Source organism: Phaenicophaeus curvirostris, chromosome 20, assembly GCF_032191515.1.
Source record: "Phaenicophaeus curvirostris isolate KB17595 chromosome 20, BPBGC_Pcur_1.0, whole genome shotgun sequence".
Lineage (NCBI taxonomy): Eukaryota > Metazoa > Chordata > Aves > Cuculiformes > Cuculidae > Phaenicophaeus > Phaenicophaeus curvirostris.
Genome location: NC_091411.1, coordinates 2,359,546 through 2,381,269, shown reverse-complemented (window position 1 = coordinate 2,381,269; position 21,724 = coordinate 2,359,546). Strand labels below are relative to the sequence as shown.

At 47.1% G+C, this 21,724-nt stretch overlaps 1 protein-coding gene across 1 annotated transcript in view; it reads right to left on the bottom strand.

Annotated features, from left to right (window-relative positions):
* The window catches only part of PNPLA7 (patatin like phospholipase domain containing 7), a 133,980-nt gene that overhangs the window by 16,571 nt on the left and 95,685 nt on the right, over nucleotides 1-21,724 (bottom strand). Inside the window, exons 26-30 of the mRNA XM_069873000.1 lie at nucleotides 17,204-17,360; nucleotides 9,334-9,447; nucleotides 4,521-4,590; nucleotides 2,523-2,639; nucleotides 94-242 (exon numbers count right to left, since the gene is read on the bottom strand). Of these exons, the coding sequence (XP_069729101.1) occupies nucleotides 94-242; nucleotides 2,523-2,639; nucleotides 4,521-4,590; nucleotides 9,334-9,447; nucleotides 17,204-17,360 (607 nt within the window). The remainder of the gene's footprint in view (nucleotides 1-93; nucleotides 243-2,522; nucleotides 2,640-4,520; nucleotides 4,591-9,333; nucleotides 9,448-17,203; nucleotides 17,361-21,724) is intronic.

Here is a 21,724-nt window from a genome sequence, read left to right as displayed (position 1 = left end):
TCACCATTTGGACAACTGTCTGTCCCCAGGCTTGCTCCCTGAAGGAAGAAGGGGAACCTTCCCATGCTGCCATTTTAATATAGTCTACAATACCTTGACTTTCTGGGCCAGTGGATTCCACCTCTTCCAGAGCAGCCACCAGCCAGACAAGCAGTCGCCGTAGTTGGTGAGGTCTGTCTCATCCCGGCTCCCCACATCGATGGCAATCACCACCTTTGCACCCATGGACCTCGCAACATCAGCTGGTGGGAAGGAAGGAAGCGTCAGTGCCGGTGCTGCCAACCCTGGTTCTGCTCAGCCGAAGCTCGTGTACATAACCTGACATCACACCTACCACAAGAGTCTCCGAACAGCCTCAGAGAGAGGAGACCTCATGGCTCTCTGCAGCCCCCAGAAAGGAGGTTGCAGGGAGGTGGGTGCTGGGCTCTGCTCTCAAGTAACAAGGGATAGGATGAGACGAAATGGCCTCAAGTTGTGCCAAGGAAGGTTTAGATTGGATATTAGGAAAAAATTCTTTACTGGAAGAGTAGTGAAGCCCTGACAGAGGCTGCCCAGGGCAGTGGGGGAGTCTCCAGCGCTGGAGGACTTCAAAAAACATGTGGCTGTGGCACTTTGGGATCTGGTTTAGTTGGCATGGTGGGGCTGGGCTTAGAGGTCTTTTCCAACCTCAATGGTTCTACGACTCTGTGAAAACATTTGCAGCAACCCTGCTGAGACCACTCCCCACTCGGGGAGAATCCTACCCTACCTGCTCCATTTTAATAGCGAGATCCCAGCGTGCTGCCCACTCCACACTGACCGAGCCCCTGCATAAGTGAAGGGTGAGCTCCCATTTCTGAACTGCTGGTGAATAGCACTCATGGGGATCTTTTTGCCCTGGACTGGTGGGATGACCTGACTCTCCCTGGTGCCACGCTGCCATGCGAAGGCAGCAATAAAACTGGACAGCAGGGAGCAGGGAAGAGTAGGTAGGACATGCACAGCTCAAGTTCACAGCTACACATTAGGTAAAATGCGGAAGAGCAAATTAAACCCACATTAATTCCGTATCATGCGGCAATTCTGAAGAAAACAAAAGATCTGGGGAACCCATGGAGAGAACAAGTGGCAGTGGCCTCAGAGAAGACAGCCAGCAGCATCGGGGTCAGCCCTGCAGATGGAAGGTGATAAAGGAAAGGAGCAGCACAGGAACCATGCAGCAAGGAGAGGCTGTGAGGACTTCCAGCTTTGGAAACCCAGAGAAAGATTCATATTTGGAAGTGGGAAAGAAATGAAACAACGCTTCCTACTTGAAGGTCAGTAAAAGGACAAGCTGCAGCCTTTGGATACAGATGAAGATTTAGAGAAGCACCACAGGAGAGAAGTGAAGAACACGCACCTCACAGAGTGAATCTATATTTCTCCCACACCCCCAGAGTCCAAGATAGTTGGAGTTTCCAGAACAGTTATGCGTAGGAAAACCACAGCTCTGAAGAGCCGATTTAGATGCTTAATTTAGACACTTATTTAAATCAGGTTTGTGCTGTAACTTGGATTTATCTTCCTTGTTCGTTCAGCCTATTGCATCTTTTCCACCCAGCATTACCATACATGTGCTCTTTGCCCTCTCCAATATGGGCAGGTGGAGAAGGTGTTTCAGTTAGCAAAGTCACCCTTTGGCTTACAGACACAAGCAGAGAGTGTCAAATGTAGATTTTGGCGTCTATTTTGCATTATTTCCATTTCTGGCTTTTTTTGGCAAATAGAATCATGATGGAAAAACATAGTCTGCGTTTCTCTGGAATGTGTAAATGACTTGGGTTGCTCAGATCTGGAGTCTCCAACTTCAATTCCTTCCTCTTTATTTCTACACAATTATATCACAAACTGCAAGGACACCACACATCTCTCTTCTGCCTTAGCCACCGCCCCGAGCCTCCTGCCTACAGTGATAACGCTGAAACAAACCCTACCCCAGGCACACACGAGCGAATCCACACACCTTGGGACACCTTGGGCCCTTTCAGGTTCAGTCCTCAGAGCACCCCAAACTCCACATCCCTCTTGAACACCACCTGATTCCACCTGCTAGCACCTATCGAGGTGCCAACACCCACCAGCTGAACCCTTCCAGCTCTGCGTGACTCCAGTCTGAGCAACACAGAGTCAAAGCTGCTGCTTTCTCAGAATTATCTCTTCTTCAACTGTCACTTCTTCAAAAGAAGCTCAAAGATAGACTGTATGTTTGCAGTTTAATCTCTGCCCTCTTCTTTCAGTTAGCACTAAAATAAACTCAAAATTAGCTTGGAATTACATGTTCAGAATACGTCTATTAGGAAAAACTTTGTAACAAAAACCAGTCTTAATAAAGCCGCAATGAAGCAGACACCTAAGCAAACCACGACTCCTGGGAACCACCATGAGACTAAAGGTGTCTGAAATATTTCTCCTTGTTTCCTTTTGGGGTTTTTGGAACAAAAAAAGAGGACAAAGTTCTGCTGGGGTTGTGCTCCTGGTAACGTGTTCCCAAGACGTGCACCTACCGGGCAGGTTGTTGATGTAGCCTCCATCCATCAGGAGGTGCCCGTCCTTCGGGTCGCAGAGGGGCGGCATGTACCCGGAGAGGGACATGCTGGCACGGACGTACCTCCACAGGGAGCCTGCGGGAACGAGAGCGAGGGAACGGCAACATTAACGACTGCCGCAGAGCAGGGTCGGCTTCTGCAATAACCGGGAGATGGAGGCTCTCCTGAGAATACCCTTAGGAAGTTATTAAAGCAGTTCATTATTTTTTATATTGTAATCCTGGCTAGAGGGAAAAAAAAAGACTACCAGCCATACCACCAGGCAAAACCTCAGAAACATCAAGTTTTAGCCCATGCCTCATCTTTATTGCCTTCAAGGAGATTTCAGCACATGCCTGGCTGCAGGGATCTTTGGTGCTTTGTTGGGCTTACGCTGATAAGGAAAGGAAAAGGCTTCTCCTGGGGACTGACTGAAGTGCAGTTGGAGCTGTTATGTTCTACAGAGATCCCCAAACCCAGGCTCCTAGTGGGAGCTGAACGTGAAAAATACGTGCCGTAGAAGTCCCAGCAGGCAGCTTTCCCTGCTCTGTAATAAGCAAAAGTTTTTACTTGTAAAATCAGTGCAAGTGCCTGGTGGCGATCTTCTCTCTTCTAGGCCATTTCTGTTTCTGTTGCAGCAAGGAAGACCATTATCATCTCTTAAGCCATTAGAAAGTTTAATCAAGTAGGAATTGATTGGATCTGTTTCCTGTAAAATATTCTGCTTTAAGGCTCTTATTTACCGATTCAGCTCTTAACATTTGCATCAGCTGAACTGAGAAGACGCTACAGTTCCAATGAGGCCAAGAGTCTCGGCTGAGAAGGGAATCTTTAAAATATCAAAAATAAATAGGACTCTCAGTGTTAGCTCACTTCTCGGTAATTAACTGCTCGGTTCTTCAAACAGAAATTCTTTCCAGCAAAGTGGGAATTGATTTTCTCTTTTCTTTTTAAAACACAGAACTGTTCTGTTTCTAATTATACCTTAAGCACTCCTGCTGTTTACATAGGTCAATACCGGCACATTTGGATTTATTATTCATAGTTTTAATTGAGTTGGGATTGGCACCCAAGAAAAATGTTGACTTCTTGTGTTACACCCTAAAAACCCAAGATGGGACACAGGAGCAGTTGAGAATTCCCTTCCTCTCCTTTCAGTGAACTCAGGAGATGACCAGAAACCCTCTCCAGACGATTTCTAACTTTACATTGAACAGCAGGGAGAAGCAGTGGGATGGAGGGAGCTTCCTGACCTCAGTTGGCTTAGCCTGCTGCAGAATGGGTACAAAACCTCTAAGAAAGGTTAATCCTTTTCCTGTTTGCTTTAGCTCCCGTGGTTGTCCTCAGTGAACAAAGCCCCAGCTGCAGCCACCCAAGGAGATATCTGGGGCACCTGAAGGCTTGTGCTCTTTGCTGAAGCCTGAGTCACGGCACCGTTCCCCCAAATAGACTAAAGCAAGTGTCCCACAGGGCGGCCACCGCGTCAGACAGCAGAGCAGACACCTCAGATCTTTCTCCTCTGCTCAGTCGGTGTGAAGAACGTTACAGTTTTCCACCAGAGAAACAAAGGACCGGCCACAAATGAGAACCTGACCCAACTGCTGCTTCAGGCACAGGAGTCTGTGCAATCTCAGCTTTGTTTATGGGGAATTTGAATCTTAAAATGTTCTGGTTGCATTAGGACTGATTTATGGCTAAAACACCTGCACTTCATGGGTTCTTTTAAGGAAACAGAATGGTGTCAATGGACTCATTTTCTCTCTAAACAGTGAATAAAGCCTCTCATTTAATTTCTTCCCAATAGCTCTGTTCCTTGTTAGCTGTGTACAAAGACAGTTTGGTGAGCAAATACTGAGCAGGAGAAAAAAAAAGGGAAGAGACATTTAAAATGGGAGGAAAGTTCCAGGAACAAGAGGTGACACTGAAGTCTTGCATCACTTACGACCTGCTGCTGGAAAAGGCCACCTGCCCACTCACCGTCTGTGTGGACCCTCATTGCGGAGGCAGTGATGTCGGTTGTGATAGTGAAGTAAGGGATCCACAGATCCTGCAACAGAGGATGATCCAATTTTACTAAATCCGTAACCTTGCACTTAAACAAAACCGCATGCTTAACACAAACCAAAGCAACCACCTCTATATCTTTACAGACAGCGCTGCAGACACAAGCGGCTGCCTGGATGGAAAAAAAAACTGTCAGCCCCTTGTTTCTTACACAAACATTTCATGCAGAACCAAGGCAGACAAAACTCCTTATTTCCTTTCTCTAATAGGAAGAAATACTTGTTCCAGAAGAGGATCCAGCACACGTTGCAGCCCAGAAACCTCATCACTCAAATCAGGAGTTCACATTCTTTCCGATACCTGGTTTTCTTCCAGATGAAGAGGACGGGTGGTCTGATACTAACTCACATCTAAAGACATCCCGAGGCTGTTATTGCTGGAGGACAATGTGAAGGGAAGACTCAACTTTTATGTATGTGGTTCTTCTCTACATCTCTAAATACCTGCTGCTTATATCTCCCCTGGAGACATGGCACCAAGCTGGAAAGACCTTTGATCCCACCCAACGCGCCATCCTTGCATTTCACCCCACTGTTTCCACGACACAGAGCAAGCCTTCCATAATTGTATCCACCGTGGATGGGCACGCAACCACTCAGTTTTCAGACCCCAACCTAAGGCTTTAGTAGGCAACACCTTCCTGATCTCAGTTCCTGAGACATCACAGTCCAAGACAGAGAGAGGGAAGAGCGAGAGTCACTGTCTCTTGACTAAGTGATGTTCCGTTTGTACTCTGGGGTGATGAAGGGGTCATTTCTGTAGGAGAGACAGCGCGATGCTGCTGAGACCCAGAGCTGCTTAGAGCCAGAGAGCACAACAATGTTTTGCAGCGTTTCCTACAGGAAGTTCTCCTCTTTGTTTCAGCCATGCCTGTACTCACATCCCACAAGACGGGAAAGAAGAATGGGAAGGTGGCTTCTCAGCTGCGTAGGAGTGTGTTGGAGAGAGGATGGTTTTGGACAGTCTCCGTAGTGTCCAGTGGAAGGGCAGCCTGCACAGGGGAAGGAGAAGGACTTGTCCCAACAAACTGAACTTACACGCAGAGAACAGCAGCTAACAGCAAAGTTAAATCAGGACTGAGGTGGTAAACCTGCCTTCCCATCCAGCCAGCCTCTGCTCATGGGACGAGGAGTCTGGATTTCTCTAGCATCGCTTTGATGTGACTTAAGCAAAACAGGGTTTGGATTCCAGCTATCAGTCCGCATCGAGCAGCATTCCCTCCCTGGCCCATCTGTGTTCCTGGGGTAAGCTCGTGCACTGTTCCATACAAATCTCTGTACTGCCAAGGAAGAGGATTTTTTCTATCAAGTTTAATCTCTTAAGCAGCTTTGTGAGATGGTGGAACTGGGGAGGACAAACAGATGCTGCACAAACACTGCAACCCATCTGGTACAAATGCCATAGGAGGGCGGATGAATAGAGTGTGACTACAAGAGTATTAGGGGTGATTCTCCATGCTATAGATATTCCGGGGATTGCAGATTTCAGTGCATCAGCTACATTTTAATCAAAAATAAAGGAATGGAGAAAAAAACCCTCTATCCGACACTTCCTTTCCTATTCATGCAGACACAAGCACAAAGGAAACTAAACCGAGACCTATTGCACAGTAATAAAGGCTGCACTTCTCAGATATCATCTCAGTTACATCGGGGACAGAGCATAATTCAAGTCTGAAATAGGACTTGATAAAAGTCTTTTCTGATTCCTCACACTTGAGCCTCCACCTGAGAGGACCTGAAAGAAAAGTTTGTGCTTCTGGCATGGGGATAAAAATCCCAGAGCCTGGTGCTCTCCCAGGATGGGTAATTTCCAAGGAGCAATAACTGCATTTCTTGAGAAGCATCTTTCAAGCCCCCTGCCCTGGATTTCTGTGCGCTTTCCTGGAAGAACTGGCACAGGCTGATGTTCTCTCATGGAGCACCTTGAGCAGCAGTCGTGGGGGTCCTGGCAAGCAGGGCTGCGCCACCACCAACGCTGCTGGGCATCACGAAACACCGATGTTACCCAGGCTGGGAGAGAGAAAATGTATGAGACAACGGAAACCTCCCTTTCCATGTCAGAAATAAGTGCTCGATGTAAGTGTTTCTGCCCCCTGGCTCGCATGCAGAAGAGGGAGGAGGGCAGGCGTGGGGAGGCGTTCCATCTCACAGCCAGGGGAACAAAAAGGAGGATCTGGCCTGGCGCTTCCTTAAGCTTCTACAGAGACACAAGGGCCAGTGCCCACTCCAGCCCCTTGACTAGCAAGCTCTCAGGTTCTGCTCCCACCACTGTGGATCTTCCCAAGAAGGACTAGTTGTGGCCAAGCATGTAAACACAATCTTTGTTTGTAAGGTTTTAATTAACTCCTGTCGATTGGTATTCCCAGGTGGAAATCACTGCCAGCCACCTGCTTCGGAAAACACGCCAATTACTGAGAGAAGGTTGATCTGCTGGCAGGTTTGATTGCTTCAAAATAACACTTTAAGAAAGTGAGGGTGGGGAGGCCCTGGCCCAGGTTGCCCAGAGCAGGGGTGGCTGCCCCATCCCTGGAGGGGTTCAAGGCCAGGTTGGATGGGGCTTGGGCAGCCTGATCCAGTGGGAGGTGTCCCTGCTCATGGCAGGGGTGGAACTGGATGGGCTTTGAGGTCCCTTCCAACCCAAACCATTCTGTGATTCTATGATTTCTTCAAGGCTTTAATGGTCCCAGTTCAGCTTCTGTTACTCTATAAGTTATCCTCTACACTTCATTAGCTCTTGATTTCTGTCTGTCTGGTGACAACTGGTTAACCTGGGCTGATAACACACATTGCAATGAAGGGGAAACTGCCCCTTTCCTTGCAGAGCTACACAACATTTCTCTTTATCTCTCCAAAGGAAACCTTCCAACGTGAGGAAGTCCTCAGGCACAGGCTGAAGGGTTCAGCCTGCGACACTCGGCACAAAGACGACACTGTTGCCTGCCCTGGAACTGGATTTCTCTTGGACAACAGCTTCCTGTAGCTGCAAGGTTAAACCAGATCATACAGTCATAGCTGCTAAAAATCATAAGGAAGGAATCCACTGCATCTTATAGGGAAGTACAATAAATTGCTGAAATCAGGAGCAGTGACAGAGAGACTGGGGGAAGCTGGGGCCACCTATGCTCGGAGGAAAGTTCCACTTTGCCATTCTCTCCTCCTCAAAGCTCTGCTCAGCATTGCCCTCAGCCCCATGCTGCACTGTCCAACCCACACCTCACCCCACAGTAACCAAGAGAAGACCTTGCTTAGTACCACCGAGAAGGTCTCGGGGGTTGCATAAAGGCAGCTCCTCAGCTATGTCCAAGCAAGAGGAGAGGAGCTGGTTTAATCATCACACAATCCCGTGATGTCCTACCAGGCACTGCTGGAAGCAAAGATAGGAGCTGGAGTGCTTCCGACAGGGATACGCGTGATTGAAGAGCTGAGAGCGTGCCTGGTGCTGCCCAAAAAACACAACAAAAATAATTCCAGTCTCAGAAGCACTTCTCACAGTAAAACCTGTCTGTTCCCAGCACTATCCCCTCTGCACAGCAAGAGGCTATTTTAAGCTGCATGATGATTAATCACTTAATTCATACTTGCATTGGGGAATGGCTTAGATAATTTTTCATAAACATATTTAAAGTATATATAGTGCTAATTTGCTACATAATCTTCCATCACGAGGATTCCAAACACAGGGATAATCAGGTTAAAACTGCAAATGAGGTAAGGCTGCAAGAATATCCAAGTGACCTCTGAGCATGATGATCTAGGGGGGACAACGATCGATAACGTGCTTTACAAGTTGCTGTTGCTGAGGGACAGAAGATGGTGGGACTCTGAACACGGCGATCAGCTCAGGCAGGACACCCACCATCTAGGAACTACAAGAGGTCACCATGTGCACACAGGGAAACAACATGCTGATGTTATGGCAGGTTTCATAAACCCTCACTCTAGCTTCAAAATTAAAAGAAGCCAAGCCCATTGCTACCTTCTTCAAGACCTCCTTCTGCAGTGCCCCAAGGGTCTCTCGAACCTAATTAGCAGAAAATAACAATAAGACAGTCTCAACAGTTCTGCTTCAGTGACACTTTTGTTCTGCTTGGAGAAGAGAAGGCTCTGAGGAGACCTTATAGTGACCTTCCAATACCTGAAGGGGCTACGAGAAAGATGGGGAGGGACTGTTTACAAAGGCTTGGAGCGACAGGACTAGGGATAATAGGTATAAACTGGAGAGGGGCAGATTTAGACTGGACATAAGGAAGAATTTCCTCACTATGAGGGTGGGGAGGCCCCGGCCCAGGTTGCCCAGAGCAGTGGTGGCTGCCCCATCCCTGGAGGTGTTCAAGGCCAGGTTGGATGGGGCTTGGAGCCCCTGATCCAGTGGGAGGTGTCCCTGCCCATGGCAGGGGGTGGGACTGGATGGGCTTTAAGGTCCCTTCCAACCCAAACCATTCTATGATTCTATGATTCTATGACACAATTTAACTTCTCTCAGCCAACAGAATCCTTTTGTCAATCAGAACAGAAGTAGCTACAATCAACTTGTGTTTTCTAAATCCACCAAAATGAAAGAACAGGCTCCTTCCTATATTCACCTAACATAACATTCACAGGTTTAACACGTTTTCAGCAATCCCACAGACCCATATCCCAAATCAGCAGGGAAGAAAGCTATTTCTGCTGCAACTGAATACAGCAACACCGGTGACTGTACATCACATGAATAAGCAACCTACCTCTATCTGCTTGTCTTTGAAGATATTGTTGATGCTGTGGTTAAAAGATGCTCCAGAAAACATAGAGGTTATTGGATAGGTCAAGTCTAGAATGGTTTTCATTGAGTTATTCACCTAAAAAAAAATAAATGGAGAAATAAAACAGCATTTCAAAGGTAAATATATGCAAGAATCGCTATTATATTCATTAACGTGTGCAATTCAAGAGACATTATATTCTCAATTCTATAGCCAACAACACTGGAAGAGTTACTGTTGTAAGCACAAAAATTGTCAAGGGGACAGAAATACAGCTACGAAAACTACACCCAGTAAGTCCTTGTGTGGTGCCATGCATTGAACCCAACGAGCAGCGAACTCCAGAGCGAGTTTGCAATAAGGCGGTGGGAGAACCTACGGCTTTATCGCTTCCCTTCTGCTCACAAATCCAAACAGCTCCCTAGAGCAGCGTAAACAAGCATGTGTCTCTGCCCTAACAAACGCATGTGAATGGTGCAGTTTAATTCTTGCTTTCTTTTAATAAAGATATTATTAATTATCTCCCTCTCCGTTATCCTTCTGAGCTGAAACTTCAACTTGTTTAAAGCTTCCCACAGGGTACGTGCAGTTCACCTGTGTGGAAAAGAAATCACAACTCTGTAGCATAGGAATTGATGGAAACATTTGTACATCTCATCTCATTTCTGGATCACACCTGATTAGTCTTCCAGTCTGAAGCCTTTTTTTTGTTGTGATCACATATTTGTGATCCCCTGGGACTGCAGCAAGGTTCAGTCACTTTAAAAAGGTTCAAACACACATCCTGTGTATTAGGATCAATTATTTGTCATTCCCCAAGCGAGTTCCTGCGCTTCACCCTGCCGCGGCGTAGCCAGCATGAGGATACGCCCAGGGCAGCCTCCATGAGCTCGACAAACCAAATCAATGGGGGTTTTCTAGATACCCGTTATATTATAACAAACACTGTCCAGTGTGTCCCTTCAAAACACTGTAAGCAAGCTGCATGGATTCATTTGACCCCTCCATCTCAAGTCATTACACCTGCACACCGACCTACGAGATAAAAGGATGAGAACATCTACGTGACATGGCGTGATGGCCACTGTGACTGCCCCATAGCTGCGCTGTTGGCCACGAATCCTAATAAACCCAAACCAAAGCTTGTTCTGGAGAACAAGTCTTACAAGGAGCGGCTGAGAGAGCTGGGGGTGTTTAGCCTGGAGAAGAGGAGGCTGAGGGGAGACCTCATTGCTCTCTCCAGCTCCCTGAAAGGAGGTTGTGGAGAGGACGGAGCTGGGCTCTTCTCCCAAGGGACAGGGGACAGGACGAGAGGGAATGGCCTCAAGCTCCACCAGAGGAGGTTCAGGCTGAACATTAGGAAAAAATTCTTCACAGAAAGGGTCACTGGGCACTGGAACAGGCTGCCCAGGGAGGTGGTCGAGCAACCATCCCTGGAGGCGTTTAAAAGACAGGTAGGCGAGATGCTCAGGGAGATGGTTTAGTGGCAGATAGGAATGGTTGGACTTCATGATCCAAGAGGTCTTTTCCAACCTGGTGATTCTATGAAAGCCAATGTGTAGCTGTTAGAATAGGTCCAGAGGAGGACTACAAGGATGATCACAGGGCTGGAGTACCTCCCATACGAGGAGAGGCTGAGAGAACTGGGGGTGTTCAGCCTGGAGAAGAGAAGGAGGAGACCTTATAGTGACCTTCCAGTACCTGATGGGGCTACAGGAAAGCTGGGGAGGGACTGTTTACAAAGGCTTGTGGTGATAGGATGAGGGGCAATGGGTATAAACTAGAGAGGGGCAGATTCAAACTGGACATAAGGAAGAATTTCTTCACCATAAGAGTGGTGAGGCACTGGAACAGGTTGCCCAGAGAAGCTGTGGCTGCCCCATCCCTGGAGGTGTTCAAGGCCAGGTTGGATGGGCCTTGGGCAGCCTGATCCAGTGGGAGGTGTCCCGGCCCATGGCAGAGGGGTTGGAATTGGATGGGCTTTAAGGTCCCTTTCAACCCAAACGATGCCATGATTCTATGATTCTTGGTTAAAAAGCAATAGAAGACCAAAAAACTCCAGTTAGCTCCTTCACAATTCAGTAGGGTTTCACTGGACGAAATACAGTGAATTCTCTCTTTACATATTCTCTATAATGTGACAACTTAACAGAGAATATGACATTGGATGCAGGCAGAAACCTACAGCAAGAAGCAGCCTCCGAACCTGCCTGTTAAGGGAGCCACGATCAACATCTGGGCTTTGCCCGCCTCTAGAAAGGATTCACAGAAGAGTAGGATTAGCCTACATTGTCACATCAGCTGCTTTTAAATGTAGGTTAGGTGTCTGCCCAGATAATACATGTCTAAGCATAAATGAAATAAAAAAGATCCTTAAAAACAAGTATAGAAAGAGGAAACACGGGAGAATGTAAAAGATTTAGCAGAAACCAGATATGATCCCATCACCTTCATTCACATCCTCACTTGAGGTCCTGACAGGGGGAGCAGAGTGCATCAACCTAACTACAGACCCGCTACCCACAGCATCAGAGCGAAGTGGAATGAGCTTTGTACTTGAAATAGACGTTTGGCCTCTGACACTACTTAAGATGATTAAATCAGAGAAAGAGGCATTTACATAAAGTCCTTTATTTAATAGTGAAGAAAAATCTCTCCGCCTCAGCACCAAACATCGGGCTGTCCTTGCTCTCTACAATGCTGAGCCTCTACCTTTTCCCTACAATTAATGCTTGCAGTAGTCTTGTACCTGAATAAAATACTTCTAATTAACAGTTATTTCTTAATAGTCTCATTTCGTATAACTGGAAGATGCCCTTTCAGCAGACACTGACGGCCAACAGCCTCCCTCGCCTTCCAAGAACTCAGTTAAAGATCACGCTTTGGAAAGGCTCAGAGTCTCTCAACTTCTGCTCCACTTCTCCACAACCAACAGCACAAGGACCAATGCTGCATCTCCAAGAACAACGCAGCTGTGGTTCCCCACAGCACAGGGCTGGGAAGCCCAGCCCTAAGGCACCAGTTCTCCTGGGAGAGAGCAGGTATTTCACATTAACTTCTCACCAACTTTCATTTCTACCACTCTGCTGCCAGAGGAGCTTGCTTATTAAGGAGAACTTCAATCCTAAGACTATTTTTAAAAGCTATCCTGTGATACAAGGCAACTTGAACAAGCAAACGACAAGGTTCTTCTTCTGCTCTATGAGAAACACTGAGCTTTACGAGCAGCAGAAGAGGAGCAAACACACCTGACAATGGACAAAAAGAGACCTGAACCATAAGTTCTAGTTATTTTGTTCTTTGGTGAAGAACGGTTGTGAACTGCTATCAAAACCCAGGATAATCCCAGGATTTTTCAATGCTCCTGAGCATATAAATAAAGCAAGGGAATGGGAAAACTTGTTGCAAGAACAAAGCTTTAAACCAGCAGAACAGTTTAAATGCTTTTAAACGACTAGAGACGGCACCCAGAATGTCCCTTAGTGTCTTTTCAGCATTGTCCTATAAAGTTTCAATGGAACAGCACAGGAACTCACAGAGAAACAGATGCTAAAGACAAAACAAAAATAGCCAACAGTTTCAGATGAACAGCACTGCAGGGATGTATTTATCCTGAAGGCAGGAATAACAACAATGGGAGTTCAGATCTAAAGGTAAACTAGTAAGAAATCGAAGAGCTGAAGAAAATTCAACTTAATCCATCTAAGAACCCATAATGATCTCAGAGTTGGGCAAAGGGGAGAGGCAAGGTAAGTACATGGGGGTTGGAACTGGATGATCTTCAAGGTCCTTTCCAACCCAAACCACTCTGTGACTCCATGTATGTTTAAAACCAGACTGAGATGTTCTGTCCCTCTACCGCTAACACGTTATCTTCATGGGCATGCGCTAACACAGTGGCTACACGGCAGAAATAGGATGCTTTGGTATCTTTCCTGGGCATTGCAAAACTATAAGCATGTTTGATTTTTTTGTACAACCTTTTGTCCAAATTTCTCAGATTCTAATACTTGATTTAGGGTCAATTCCAACCTACTCAAATAACACAATTGAGATGGTAACTATGAACTATCAGGCCTTATTACTATATGAGAACAGATTTTTCCTGCACTGCTTGATATAACAGATGTTTAAGATTTAACAAAACCACTCCCGGTATTTTTGTCTTCTGTTCTTAATAATCTCAACTACAAAATTCCATCTGCAACGCAACCAGAGGGAACGCTTCAGCTGGCTCACCAGGGAAGAGCAACCTGCTGTTGGAAGCAGAGAAATCCAGTGACTGGAACCACGCAAAGCAGCCGATCGGGTTCTGAGGGAGCAAGCAAGAAGCACCCTGGCAGCCCAACACCATCCATGAGCCGCCACAGGCTGGAGGGTGCCCAGAACAGGTTCTCTGCTGAACGTCATCAACCCAACTTAAAAGACAATCTTTGCACATGCATTAATGTCCAATCTGCAATGAACCTCTGAATTATTTAGGATTTACTGTGCACTTCAAGGCTGCTTCAGCTCGCGTTCCCTTTTGCTGCATTAATCACAGTGACTAAAGCTCCTTCCACCTGAGGACCAGACCAGTTCACATTGCTAATCTCCTCTGGGCAGGAGGTTCTTTCCTATAAGATCCTGCCTACTCTTCATGCCAGTTTGGCAACGTTTGCCTCCTCAGCTCAGATTTTGTGTTTGTGGGGATCTGTTCTTGTAGTTGTTGTTTTACAGAAGGATCTGGCACACGAACAAAATAACACAGCGTAGGATGCAAAGCGATTTACAAACCACTGCACCTAACTCGGGTGGGTCTCTTCCAACCTGGTTATTCTATGATTCTATGATGCTCTCCTCTGACCTCTGCAGCTACAGGACCATTCGTGGACCCCATCACGCATGCATCGCGTGACGCACTGACCCTGGGTGGCTGCACGCTGCCACCAGGCTCCTCCGCAGCGCTCCCAGGTCATCAAGGTCCCACAAGGGCCACGGGTGCAGTATGGCAGAGAACAGCACTTCTTCCTCAAAATCCATGTAGTGGATCAAGAAGAATATGGGGACACGGCCTGACAGCAGCTCAATCTTCAATCTGACCCAAGCTGCCTCTGTTGCCGGCACCTCCCGGGCTGAGCTGGCCAGAAACCAGCATGACTGAGAAAACAAGTGATGAATTTTTGGCCAGATCAGCTCTTTAAACCACAGTATCTCTCAGTGCAGGAATACAGCAGCAGAATCTCATGACTGCGACCTCAGAAACCCCCACATTTATTTTAGCTGTCATGCAAACACAGACAGCAACCGGCTGCAGCATCCTACCCAGTGACTCTTAATTCTCATTAAGGGAAGCATTTGAGCGATGCGTTCCCACAATATTATTTGCTTCAACAAGAGAATACTCCATTCTTCGTGAAATATTTATACTTTGAAATACTAATTCTCCAATTAAAAAAACCAAGACTGTTTGTCTTGCTGGTTAAACACAGGTACAGAACACACACACAGGCAGTACAGAGTAACTAAGCCGACTAGTAATTTTCACAACCCTCTATATTTTGACAAGAGTAATTTATTTCTTTCCTGCTTCATTAGATCCAGAAAACACATTCTATTAAAAATATCCCTTCTTCCAGCCCTGAGCGTACAACTAAAGACATGCCAATATCTTAAAAATACAGAAAAGAGAAATAACTGCAGGACAAAACCAGCATTTACTTTGATGGATTTAAAAGATAAATAAATATTGAGTTATCTAATCCATCACGGCAAAGACATTTCTAAATCCTACCATGGGCTACAAAAGCCAGGCTGCAAGGTTTTGCAGAACGAGCACTCAGCAATAACCTTCAGCAGCAAAAGCTTGCAGGCTTTGGAGGAGCAGAATCAGCAGCTCCTGTAGCAGGGAGGGCTCAAGCCTTTGTGCAGAACGTTGGCTTAACGAAGGATGCTCCCCAGAGCATCACTTGCAGAGCTCCAACTGCGAGGCTGTTCTGCAAGACAGTAGGGATGTCCTGCTGCTTTTGGACACTGGCCATTTGGGGCTTATCTGATGGATCTCTCATCTCGCTCACGCTCAGTCCCTTCCAGTGGATCTTCTATGAAACCTCAAACCTCCCTGCTATCACACACAGAGCTGGCGCTCACAGAGAGAAGCCGCTCTCCTGGCTCAGTCTACAGTCGCTGCAAAACAATACATGAGAAAACAGCTCAGAATAGCCACAGTCAAAAAGATTTATCATCCCTTGAGCTACTTTGTACATTAGCTGTGATCTGAACTTGGAGAGAAGGTTTTCATGGCAATTTACAATGCTGGACTGTGCTGTTAGGAGAGAAAAGGCCTTCAAACAGAGCTGTCTTTGCTTTCTTCATTCTCAAACCCTTGAACAATTTCTGGTTTGGACCTGGCAAGCTTGTGAGAGCACTCATGAAAAACACCAAGTAAATCTATTCTTCATTAATAGATGAAATGTTTGCTCTAACAGAGGCTGCTCACCTCTCCTCCAGCTCCTTATTTGCAGATTTCACAGTAGCAACACCTGAAACAGCCCAAGGCTGGGCCAAACCTGCCTTTCCCTTTGTGGAATGTTCTCTGAGCTTTGCCATTTGTGTCCAAAAATTAATCAACAGATTAAATGCCCTCTTTTCCGCTTTAACTGTTTCTGGTAGAAGCGAGTGTGTTCCAGATTAGGCTGGTGAGCTCAAGAGCTGCCATGCTCGAAGTGAAGCTGGCTTCGATGGCAGCACAGCCTGGAGAAGCAGAGAACGCGGCATTTCCAGCTCTGCATCACCCCCTGTGCCGAAGAGATCTGAGAAGTTAACAGACAAGGGGAGATAACCCTCCAGACAGATGCACAAGGAAAGTTCCATCCCTCAAGCCCAACCAAGAGCAACAGAGAGAGGGCAGCGAGCCACAGATAGCTGGAGGCTGGGAAAACATTGCAGGGAGGCAGCGCCCCTGCTCACCCTGCTCAGATGATGCTGTCCTGTAAGCACCATCTTCCCAAGATACAGCAAATTTCATTTCAAAGCCACGACAGATTAGAATTCACTTGGGAAAGGTCAGAAGTGCACATGTATCAACTACAGACTCCTACTTCCCATAAAATTCCACATCTAAACGGACCCAGAGCTTAAGCTAACTTTGAAAACTCCCTGTGCTGCCCTGTCAATAAGAAAACCAACATGAAAATGTGGTTTTCCCACAACCAATACAGAGTTGTAACCAATAAAGCCCAGAAATAACACTAATCTACACCTCCAGTCAATCTGAACACGTGCAATCTGAGGCTAGTGCAATTTTTCCCCAACATCATATCAATTAAATTCATCCACAGAACCTTCCCAATCCTCGGTTCAGCTATGAAAATACGGTTTTGCTTGTATTAAATATTTAAAATTAAATATGTCTCCTGAACCACCGCTCTGGAGTTCTCGGGGTATACCATGAGCTCCCCATTTTGTATTTAGGTTAGAGAAGGATTACCTCTGTCAATCAGTTCCACTGAAAAATGACAGCATGTGAGAACGAAAGAGAGAAAATTATACAAAGAGAAACAAAGTTGTTGAGAGTTGGAAAGAAAACAGATTCCAGCACATAAAAAGAGAAGATTAAAATAAAGATAAACACAGGTTAACATGGTTAAACAACATCACTTGACGTTTACAGTTGGACAGGACTTTGTGTAGAGCAAAGTCAAAGCCTGCCTCCCCGGGCATCCACGCCGCCTCCCAGTTCACTCCCGCAGTGCCAGGAGGGGCTTTTCCATCAGACACCAGGGGATGGGTGGCTGTTCGAGCCCTGCCAAGGCTGGTGCTTCAGCTCACGCCCTCCGCCTGAGGAGAGAAGCGCGACCTCCCCGGTGCTTACCATGGCCCACTGCCTGGCTTTGATCCTCATCTGGTTGAAGCTGCGTTCTTCAGCGTACAAGGCGCTCATAAAAGCACCAATGGATGTCCCTCCGATCATATCTATGGGGATGCCGGCTTCAATCATTGCTCTGATAATTCCCACTTGGGAGCATCCCCTGTCCAAGAAAAGATAAACAGATATTATCAGACAAACAGCCGTTGAAAGGACATACAACTAGGAAAGGACTCGAGTGTGCTCAAGCTGAACTACCGTCTGTGGCTAAACAAGCCTCAATGCCAGAAAAAGATGTCAAGGATGCAGAAATCTCCAAACGGGCTCCCTGAGGATCCCAGGAAACAGAGACCACCTAGCCGGGCTTCAGCGTGAGGCGGCAAGACAGAAACAAGAGCCAGGAATCAAGGCGGTGGACATGCACGGGAGACATCAGCATGGCTCGAAGACAGCAACACATGAAAAAATCTGCCAGGGTTCTTCCAAAGCAGCCACAAACGGCTGAGTTTCAGAGACTGTCCCATAAGAGTCTTTTCCACTGACTCTTCAAAGAAACTCAGCCAGCCTGCGACCAGGGGATGGATCTACGCATGGGCAAGAATGAATTCAAGATGGAAAACAAACAGCAAGAAGAGACAAACAGCAATGAAAAGGCAGGAGGTTTGCTCAGCACGCAGACCCAGGAAAGGGGCAGATGAGTAGGCAGTGCCTGATGGGGAACAAATTCCTTCAGGAAAGTAAATCTACAATCCTCCTTGAATTCAAGAAGTCCAGAAGGACATCAGGGCAATGTTGGAGTCAAGTGATAAGGACAGATGAACCTCAGTGCTGCTGGGCAAAGAGAAAAGCAGAAACAGCAATGCCCCCGCAGTGACGAGCTCTTAACCCCCTGCTCCCACACGGAGAGTGTCGAACCACTGTGGATACTGCCTGAGCAAAATTAACCTACTGTTCAGCAGAAATTCAAAAGGCAAATCAAAGAAACCAAAATAAAACAGAAAACATAAGAACACACATCCAGGACACACCAGCATTTTGAAAACTGCAAGGAAGCTCAGACTTCTCAATAAAAAGATAGAGCAGAACTAGAAAATGAGAGAGAGAGAAGCGAAAAAGACAACCAGAATATGGACAGGACTTCAGGTGAGCAAAACTAGACTCAAATCGCAGGACTGGGGAAGATATTTACTGACAGGAGCCACAAAGGGCCAGGCAAATCACCAGGAAGAAGGTTTAATTTAAAGGATTTATGTGCGCACACACACCCCTCTATGTAACACACAAACTGGGGAACCCACTGGGACCACATGCTAAGAGGTCAAATCGCAAATGGATTTAAATGTGGACTGGATGAATCAAAGGCACCAGACTGTCAGTGGCTGCTGAACATGGGAAATGGAGGTGCAACCTTGTGTTTGGGAAACTCAGAAGCTGCTAGTGGGGGCAAACACTCATTTTGGAAGCCTACTACCTGTCACCAGATGGAGAGCGCAGAGGAGGAACATTTAATCTGATCTAACAAACAGTGATCCCCCAATGGGAGAGGGATCCCTGTCTGCTCTACAGAACTATTGCAGAAACACAAAAATGGGCAGCAGAGCCAACTGCGTTCTTGATCAGGACAAAAGCACAGCCTCTGGTTTCAAATGCTCTGTCTAATTAATATCAAGTCAGTCAATCGGTTCATTCCACCTGGATGGATGCTTCGCTGTCTAAGCTATACAGAGGTAAAAATCTTCCTTTTCCACCTTTCATCCCATTCTCCTTCCCCCCACAGCTTGCTCTATCCCCGTCCTCTTTCCCCTTGCTGTTTACACCCTATAAATACTCACTAACAGCTGTCAAGGCCACCATAGGTGCCATTTGGACAAGCTATGCTGAACACATTCTTTCCATCTAAATCAATCCCCTCCAGCTGCTGACGTGCTTTGGGACAGGTTCTGGGTTATACTGGTGCAAATGACTTCAATGACAGATCCACATTGGTGTAACCCAAGAGCAGAGAAGGGCTCATTTAGCTTTCCCCTCCAAATCCTCCTTCCTCTTCTGCTTTTCCATAAGATGCCCGAAGCTAAAAGAATTCTATTCTGATCCTTGCTGGAGGAGCCCATTGTTTTTAGGCTTTTAAAGCGCAGCTATTTTTGCAGCCTGCTTCCTGTGCCTGGCACTCGCTGGGGCCTCATCCCTGCGCGTGAGGCACTGGCTGACACCAACGTTTCGCTGAGGAACAGACCTCACAGCATCTAACCTGCTTTCTGGACAAAGCCCACATGTGGATTTTTAAGTCCTGCAAAGCACAGGCTGTTTGAAACGGGCCACTCCAGACTGGATTCTCTCCCTTCTGATGAAACCAGATCTCCTCATTCACATTCGTGCATCCATAAAATACAAGGGATCTGATGTGATCACTCAGGATTTGGTTTTACTTTGCTGTAGGATGCCCTAGTATGAAGAACAAAAGATTACTCAGTGCTGGTGAGGCCACACCTTGAATCCTGGGTTCAGTTTCGGGTCCCTCACTACAAGTAAGTCACTGAGGGGCTGGAGGACGTCAAGAGAAGGGAACGGGGCTGGAGCCCAGGGGTTCTGAGAGAGGCTGAGGGACCTGGGGCTGGTTAGTTTGAAGAAGAGGAGGCTGAGGGGAGACCTCATTGCTCTTTGCAGCTCCGGAAAGGAGGTTTTGGGGAGGTGGGTGCTGGGCTCTGCTCCCAAGCAACAAGAGATGGGATGAGAGGGAATGACCTCAAGTTGTGCTGGGGAGGTTTAGATTGGATATTAGCGAAAATTTCTTTGCTGACCAAGTGGTGAAGCCCTGGCAGAGGCTGCCCAGGGCAGTGGGGGAGTCTCCATCCCTGGAGGGCTTCAAAAGCCTGTGGACATGGCACTTCAGGACATGGTTTAGTCAACACGGTGGGGCTGACATTTGGACTGGAAAAACTTGCAGGTCTTTTCCAACCTTAATGATTCTATGGCTCTGTTATTACTCCCACTGGCAAGCCATCACCTCTATGCATCAATATCCAGGTAACTTGTGAGAGCTGTGTATCTCCAATCAATGCAGTGATCTCAAAGCACTGACCTGTGAGATGGGAACAAAAGTACCATTCTTGCTCAGAAAGGGACCTCCTATAAACTGCCAGGCTAAATTACATTTCATTTATACACAGAATCACTAGGTTGGAAAAGATCCACAGGATCATCTAGTCCAACCATAGCATAACACAACTGCAAAGCTTCCAGTGTTCATGACTGATCATATTTGCGCAAACTAAAATCCTGAAGAAAGGCCAATGTGCCCAAGGTACCACCCTGCCTCCTGAAACATAGAAGTGGTTTCTTTCCTCTCCCCATCACTTCATCATTACCCCAGCAACTACCACTAGGTTTAACAAGGCCTCTTCTCCCAAGGGACAGGGGACAGGATGAGAGGGAATGGCCTCAAGATCCTCCAGGGGAGGTTTAGGCTGGACATTAGGTAAAAATTTTTTCACAGAAAGGGTCACTGGGCACTGGAACAGGCTGCCCAGGGAGAGGGTTGAGTCACCTTCCCTGGAGGGGTTTAAGGGACGGGTGGACGAGGTGCTGAGGGACATGGGTTAGTGTTTGATAGGAATGGTTGGACTCAATGATCCGGTGGGTCTCTTCCAACCTGGTGATTCTATGATTCTCTGATTCTACGTGAAACTTCTCAACAGCTCCTCCCTGTTGGTTCTCCCTTGGCCACTTCACAGCTCAGGGCCTCCGTAAACACGGGCCGGCAGCCAAGGGAAGCTGCGTGCCGGAGCCGGAGCCGTGCCAGGCAGCACACAGTCCGCTCATTGACAACCTGCCCGTGCGGCACGGAGAGACGGAGTGGGCAGCTCTCACACAAATAGGAAAAGGAACCGCAGCCAGGAGCTGCATCGCCATGAACGGTCACAGTACCAGCACAGGAAAGAAAAAGCAGGGATCATGAGCTTCTTGCAATCCCAGGCACAGTTTCACAGGGGATCCATCCTGTTAGGGCAGCATGTGAAAATACAAGGGCTTGGCAAGCGGAGTCTAAGGGACGATTGCTTGAGGCAACGCTGTACATCACACCAGACCCAGAGCGCTTGCGCGGAGTGGAGGAAGGGATGGGGAAATCTCTGGTCACCTGGCTGACAAGGAGCTTAATGTCAGTTACTCTGGAGGAAAGGAGGAAAGGAGGAAAGGGCGAGTCCATCTAGATACCAGCAAAGAGGATCTCCAAGGGGAGGCACGGTGTGTTGTTGGAGCTGCCCATGCAGCTGCTCTTTGCCTAAAAGCCACCTAACAATGCTGCTGGATGGAGTGCCGCTCCTGCCAGGATTCCTGCCTGGCCCCAGAACAGTGACAAGGACTCCCGGCACCAAGGACAAGTGACTTAGGAAATTACTGTCACATAACTTGCACCAGAACCCAAAGATTTGCCCAAGAAGGTCAGAGTCTATATATCAACAAACCCTCTTTTCCATCCTATATTGCTCCCTAGGTTAGGCCTGATCTATCAGTTCCCTTCACAGAGAG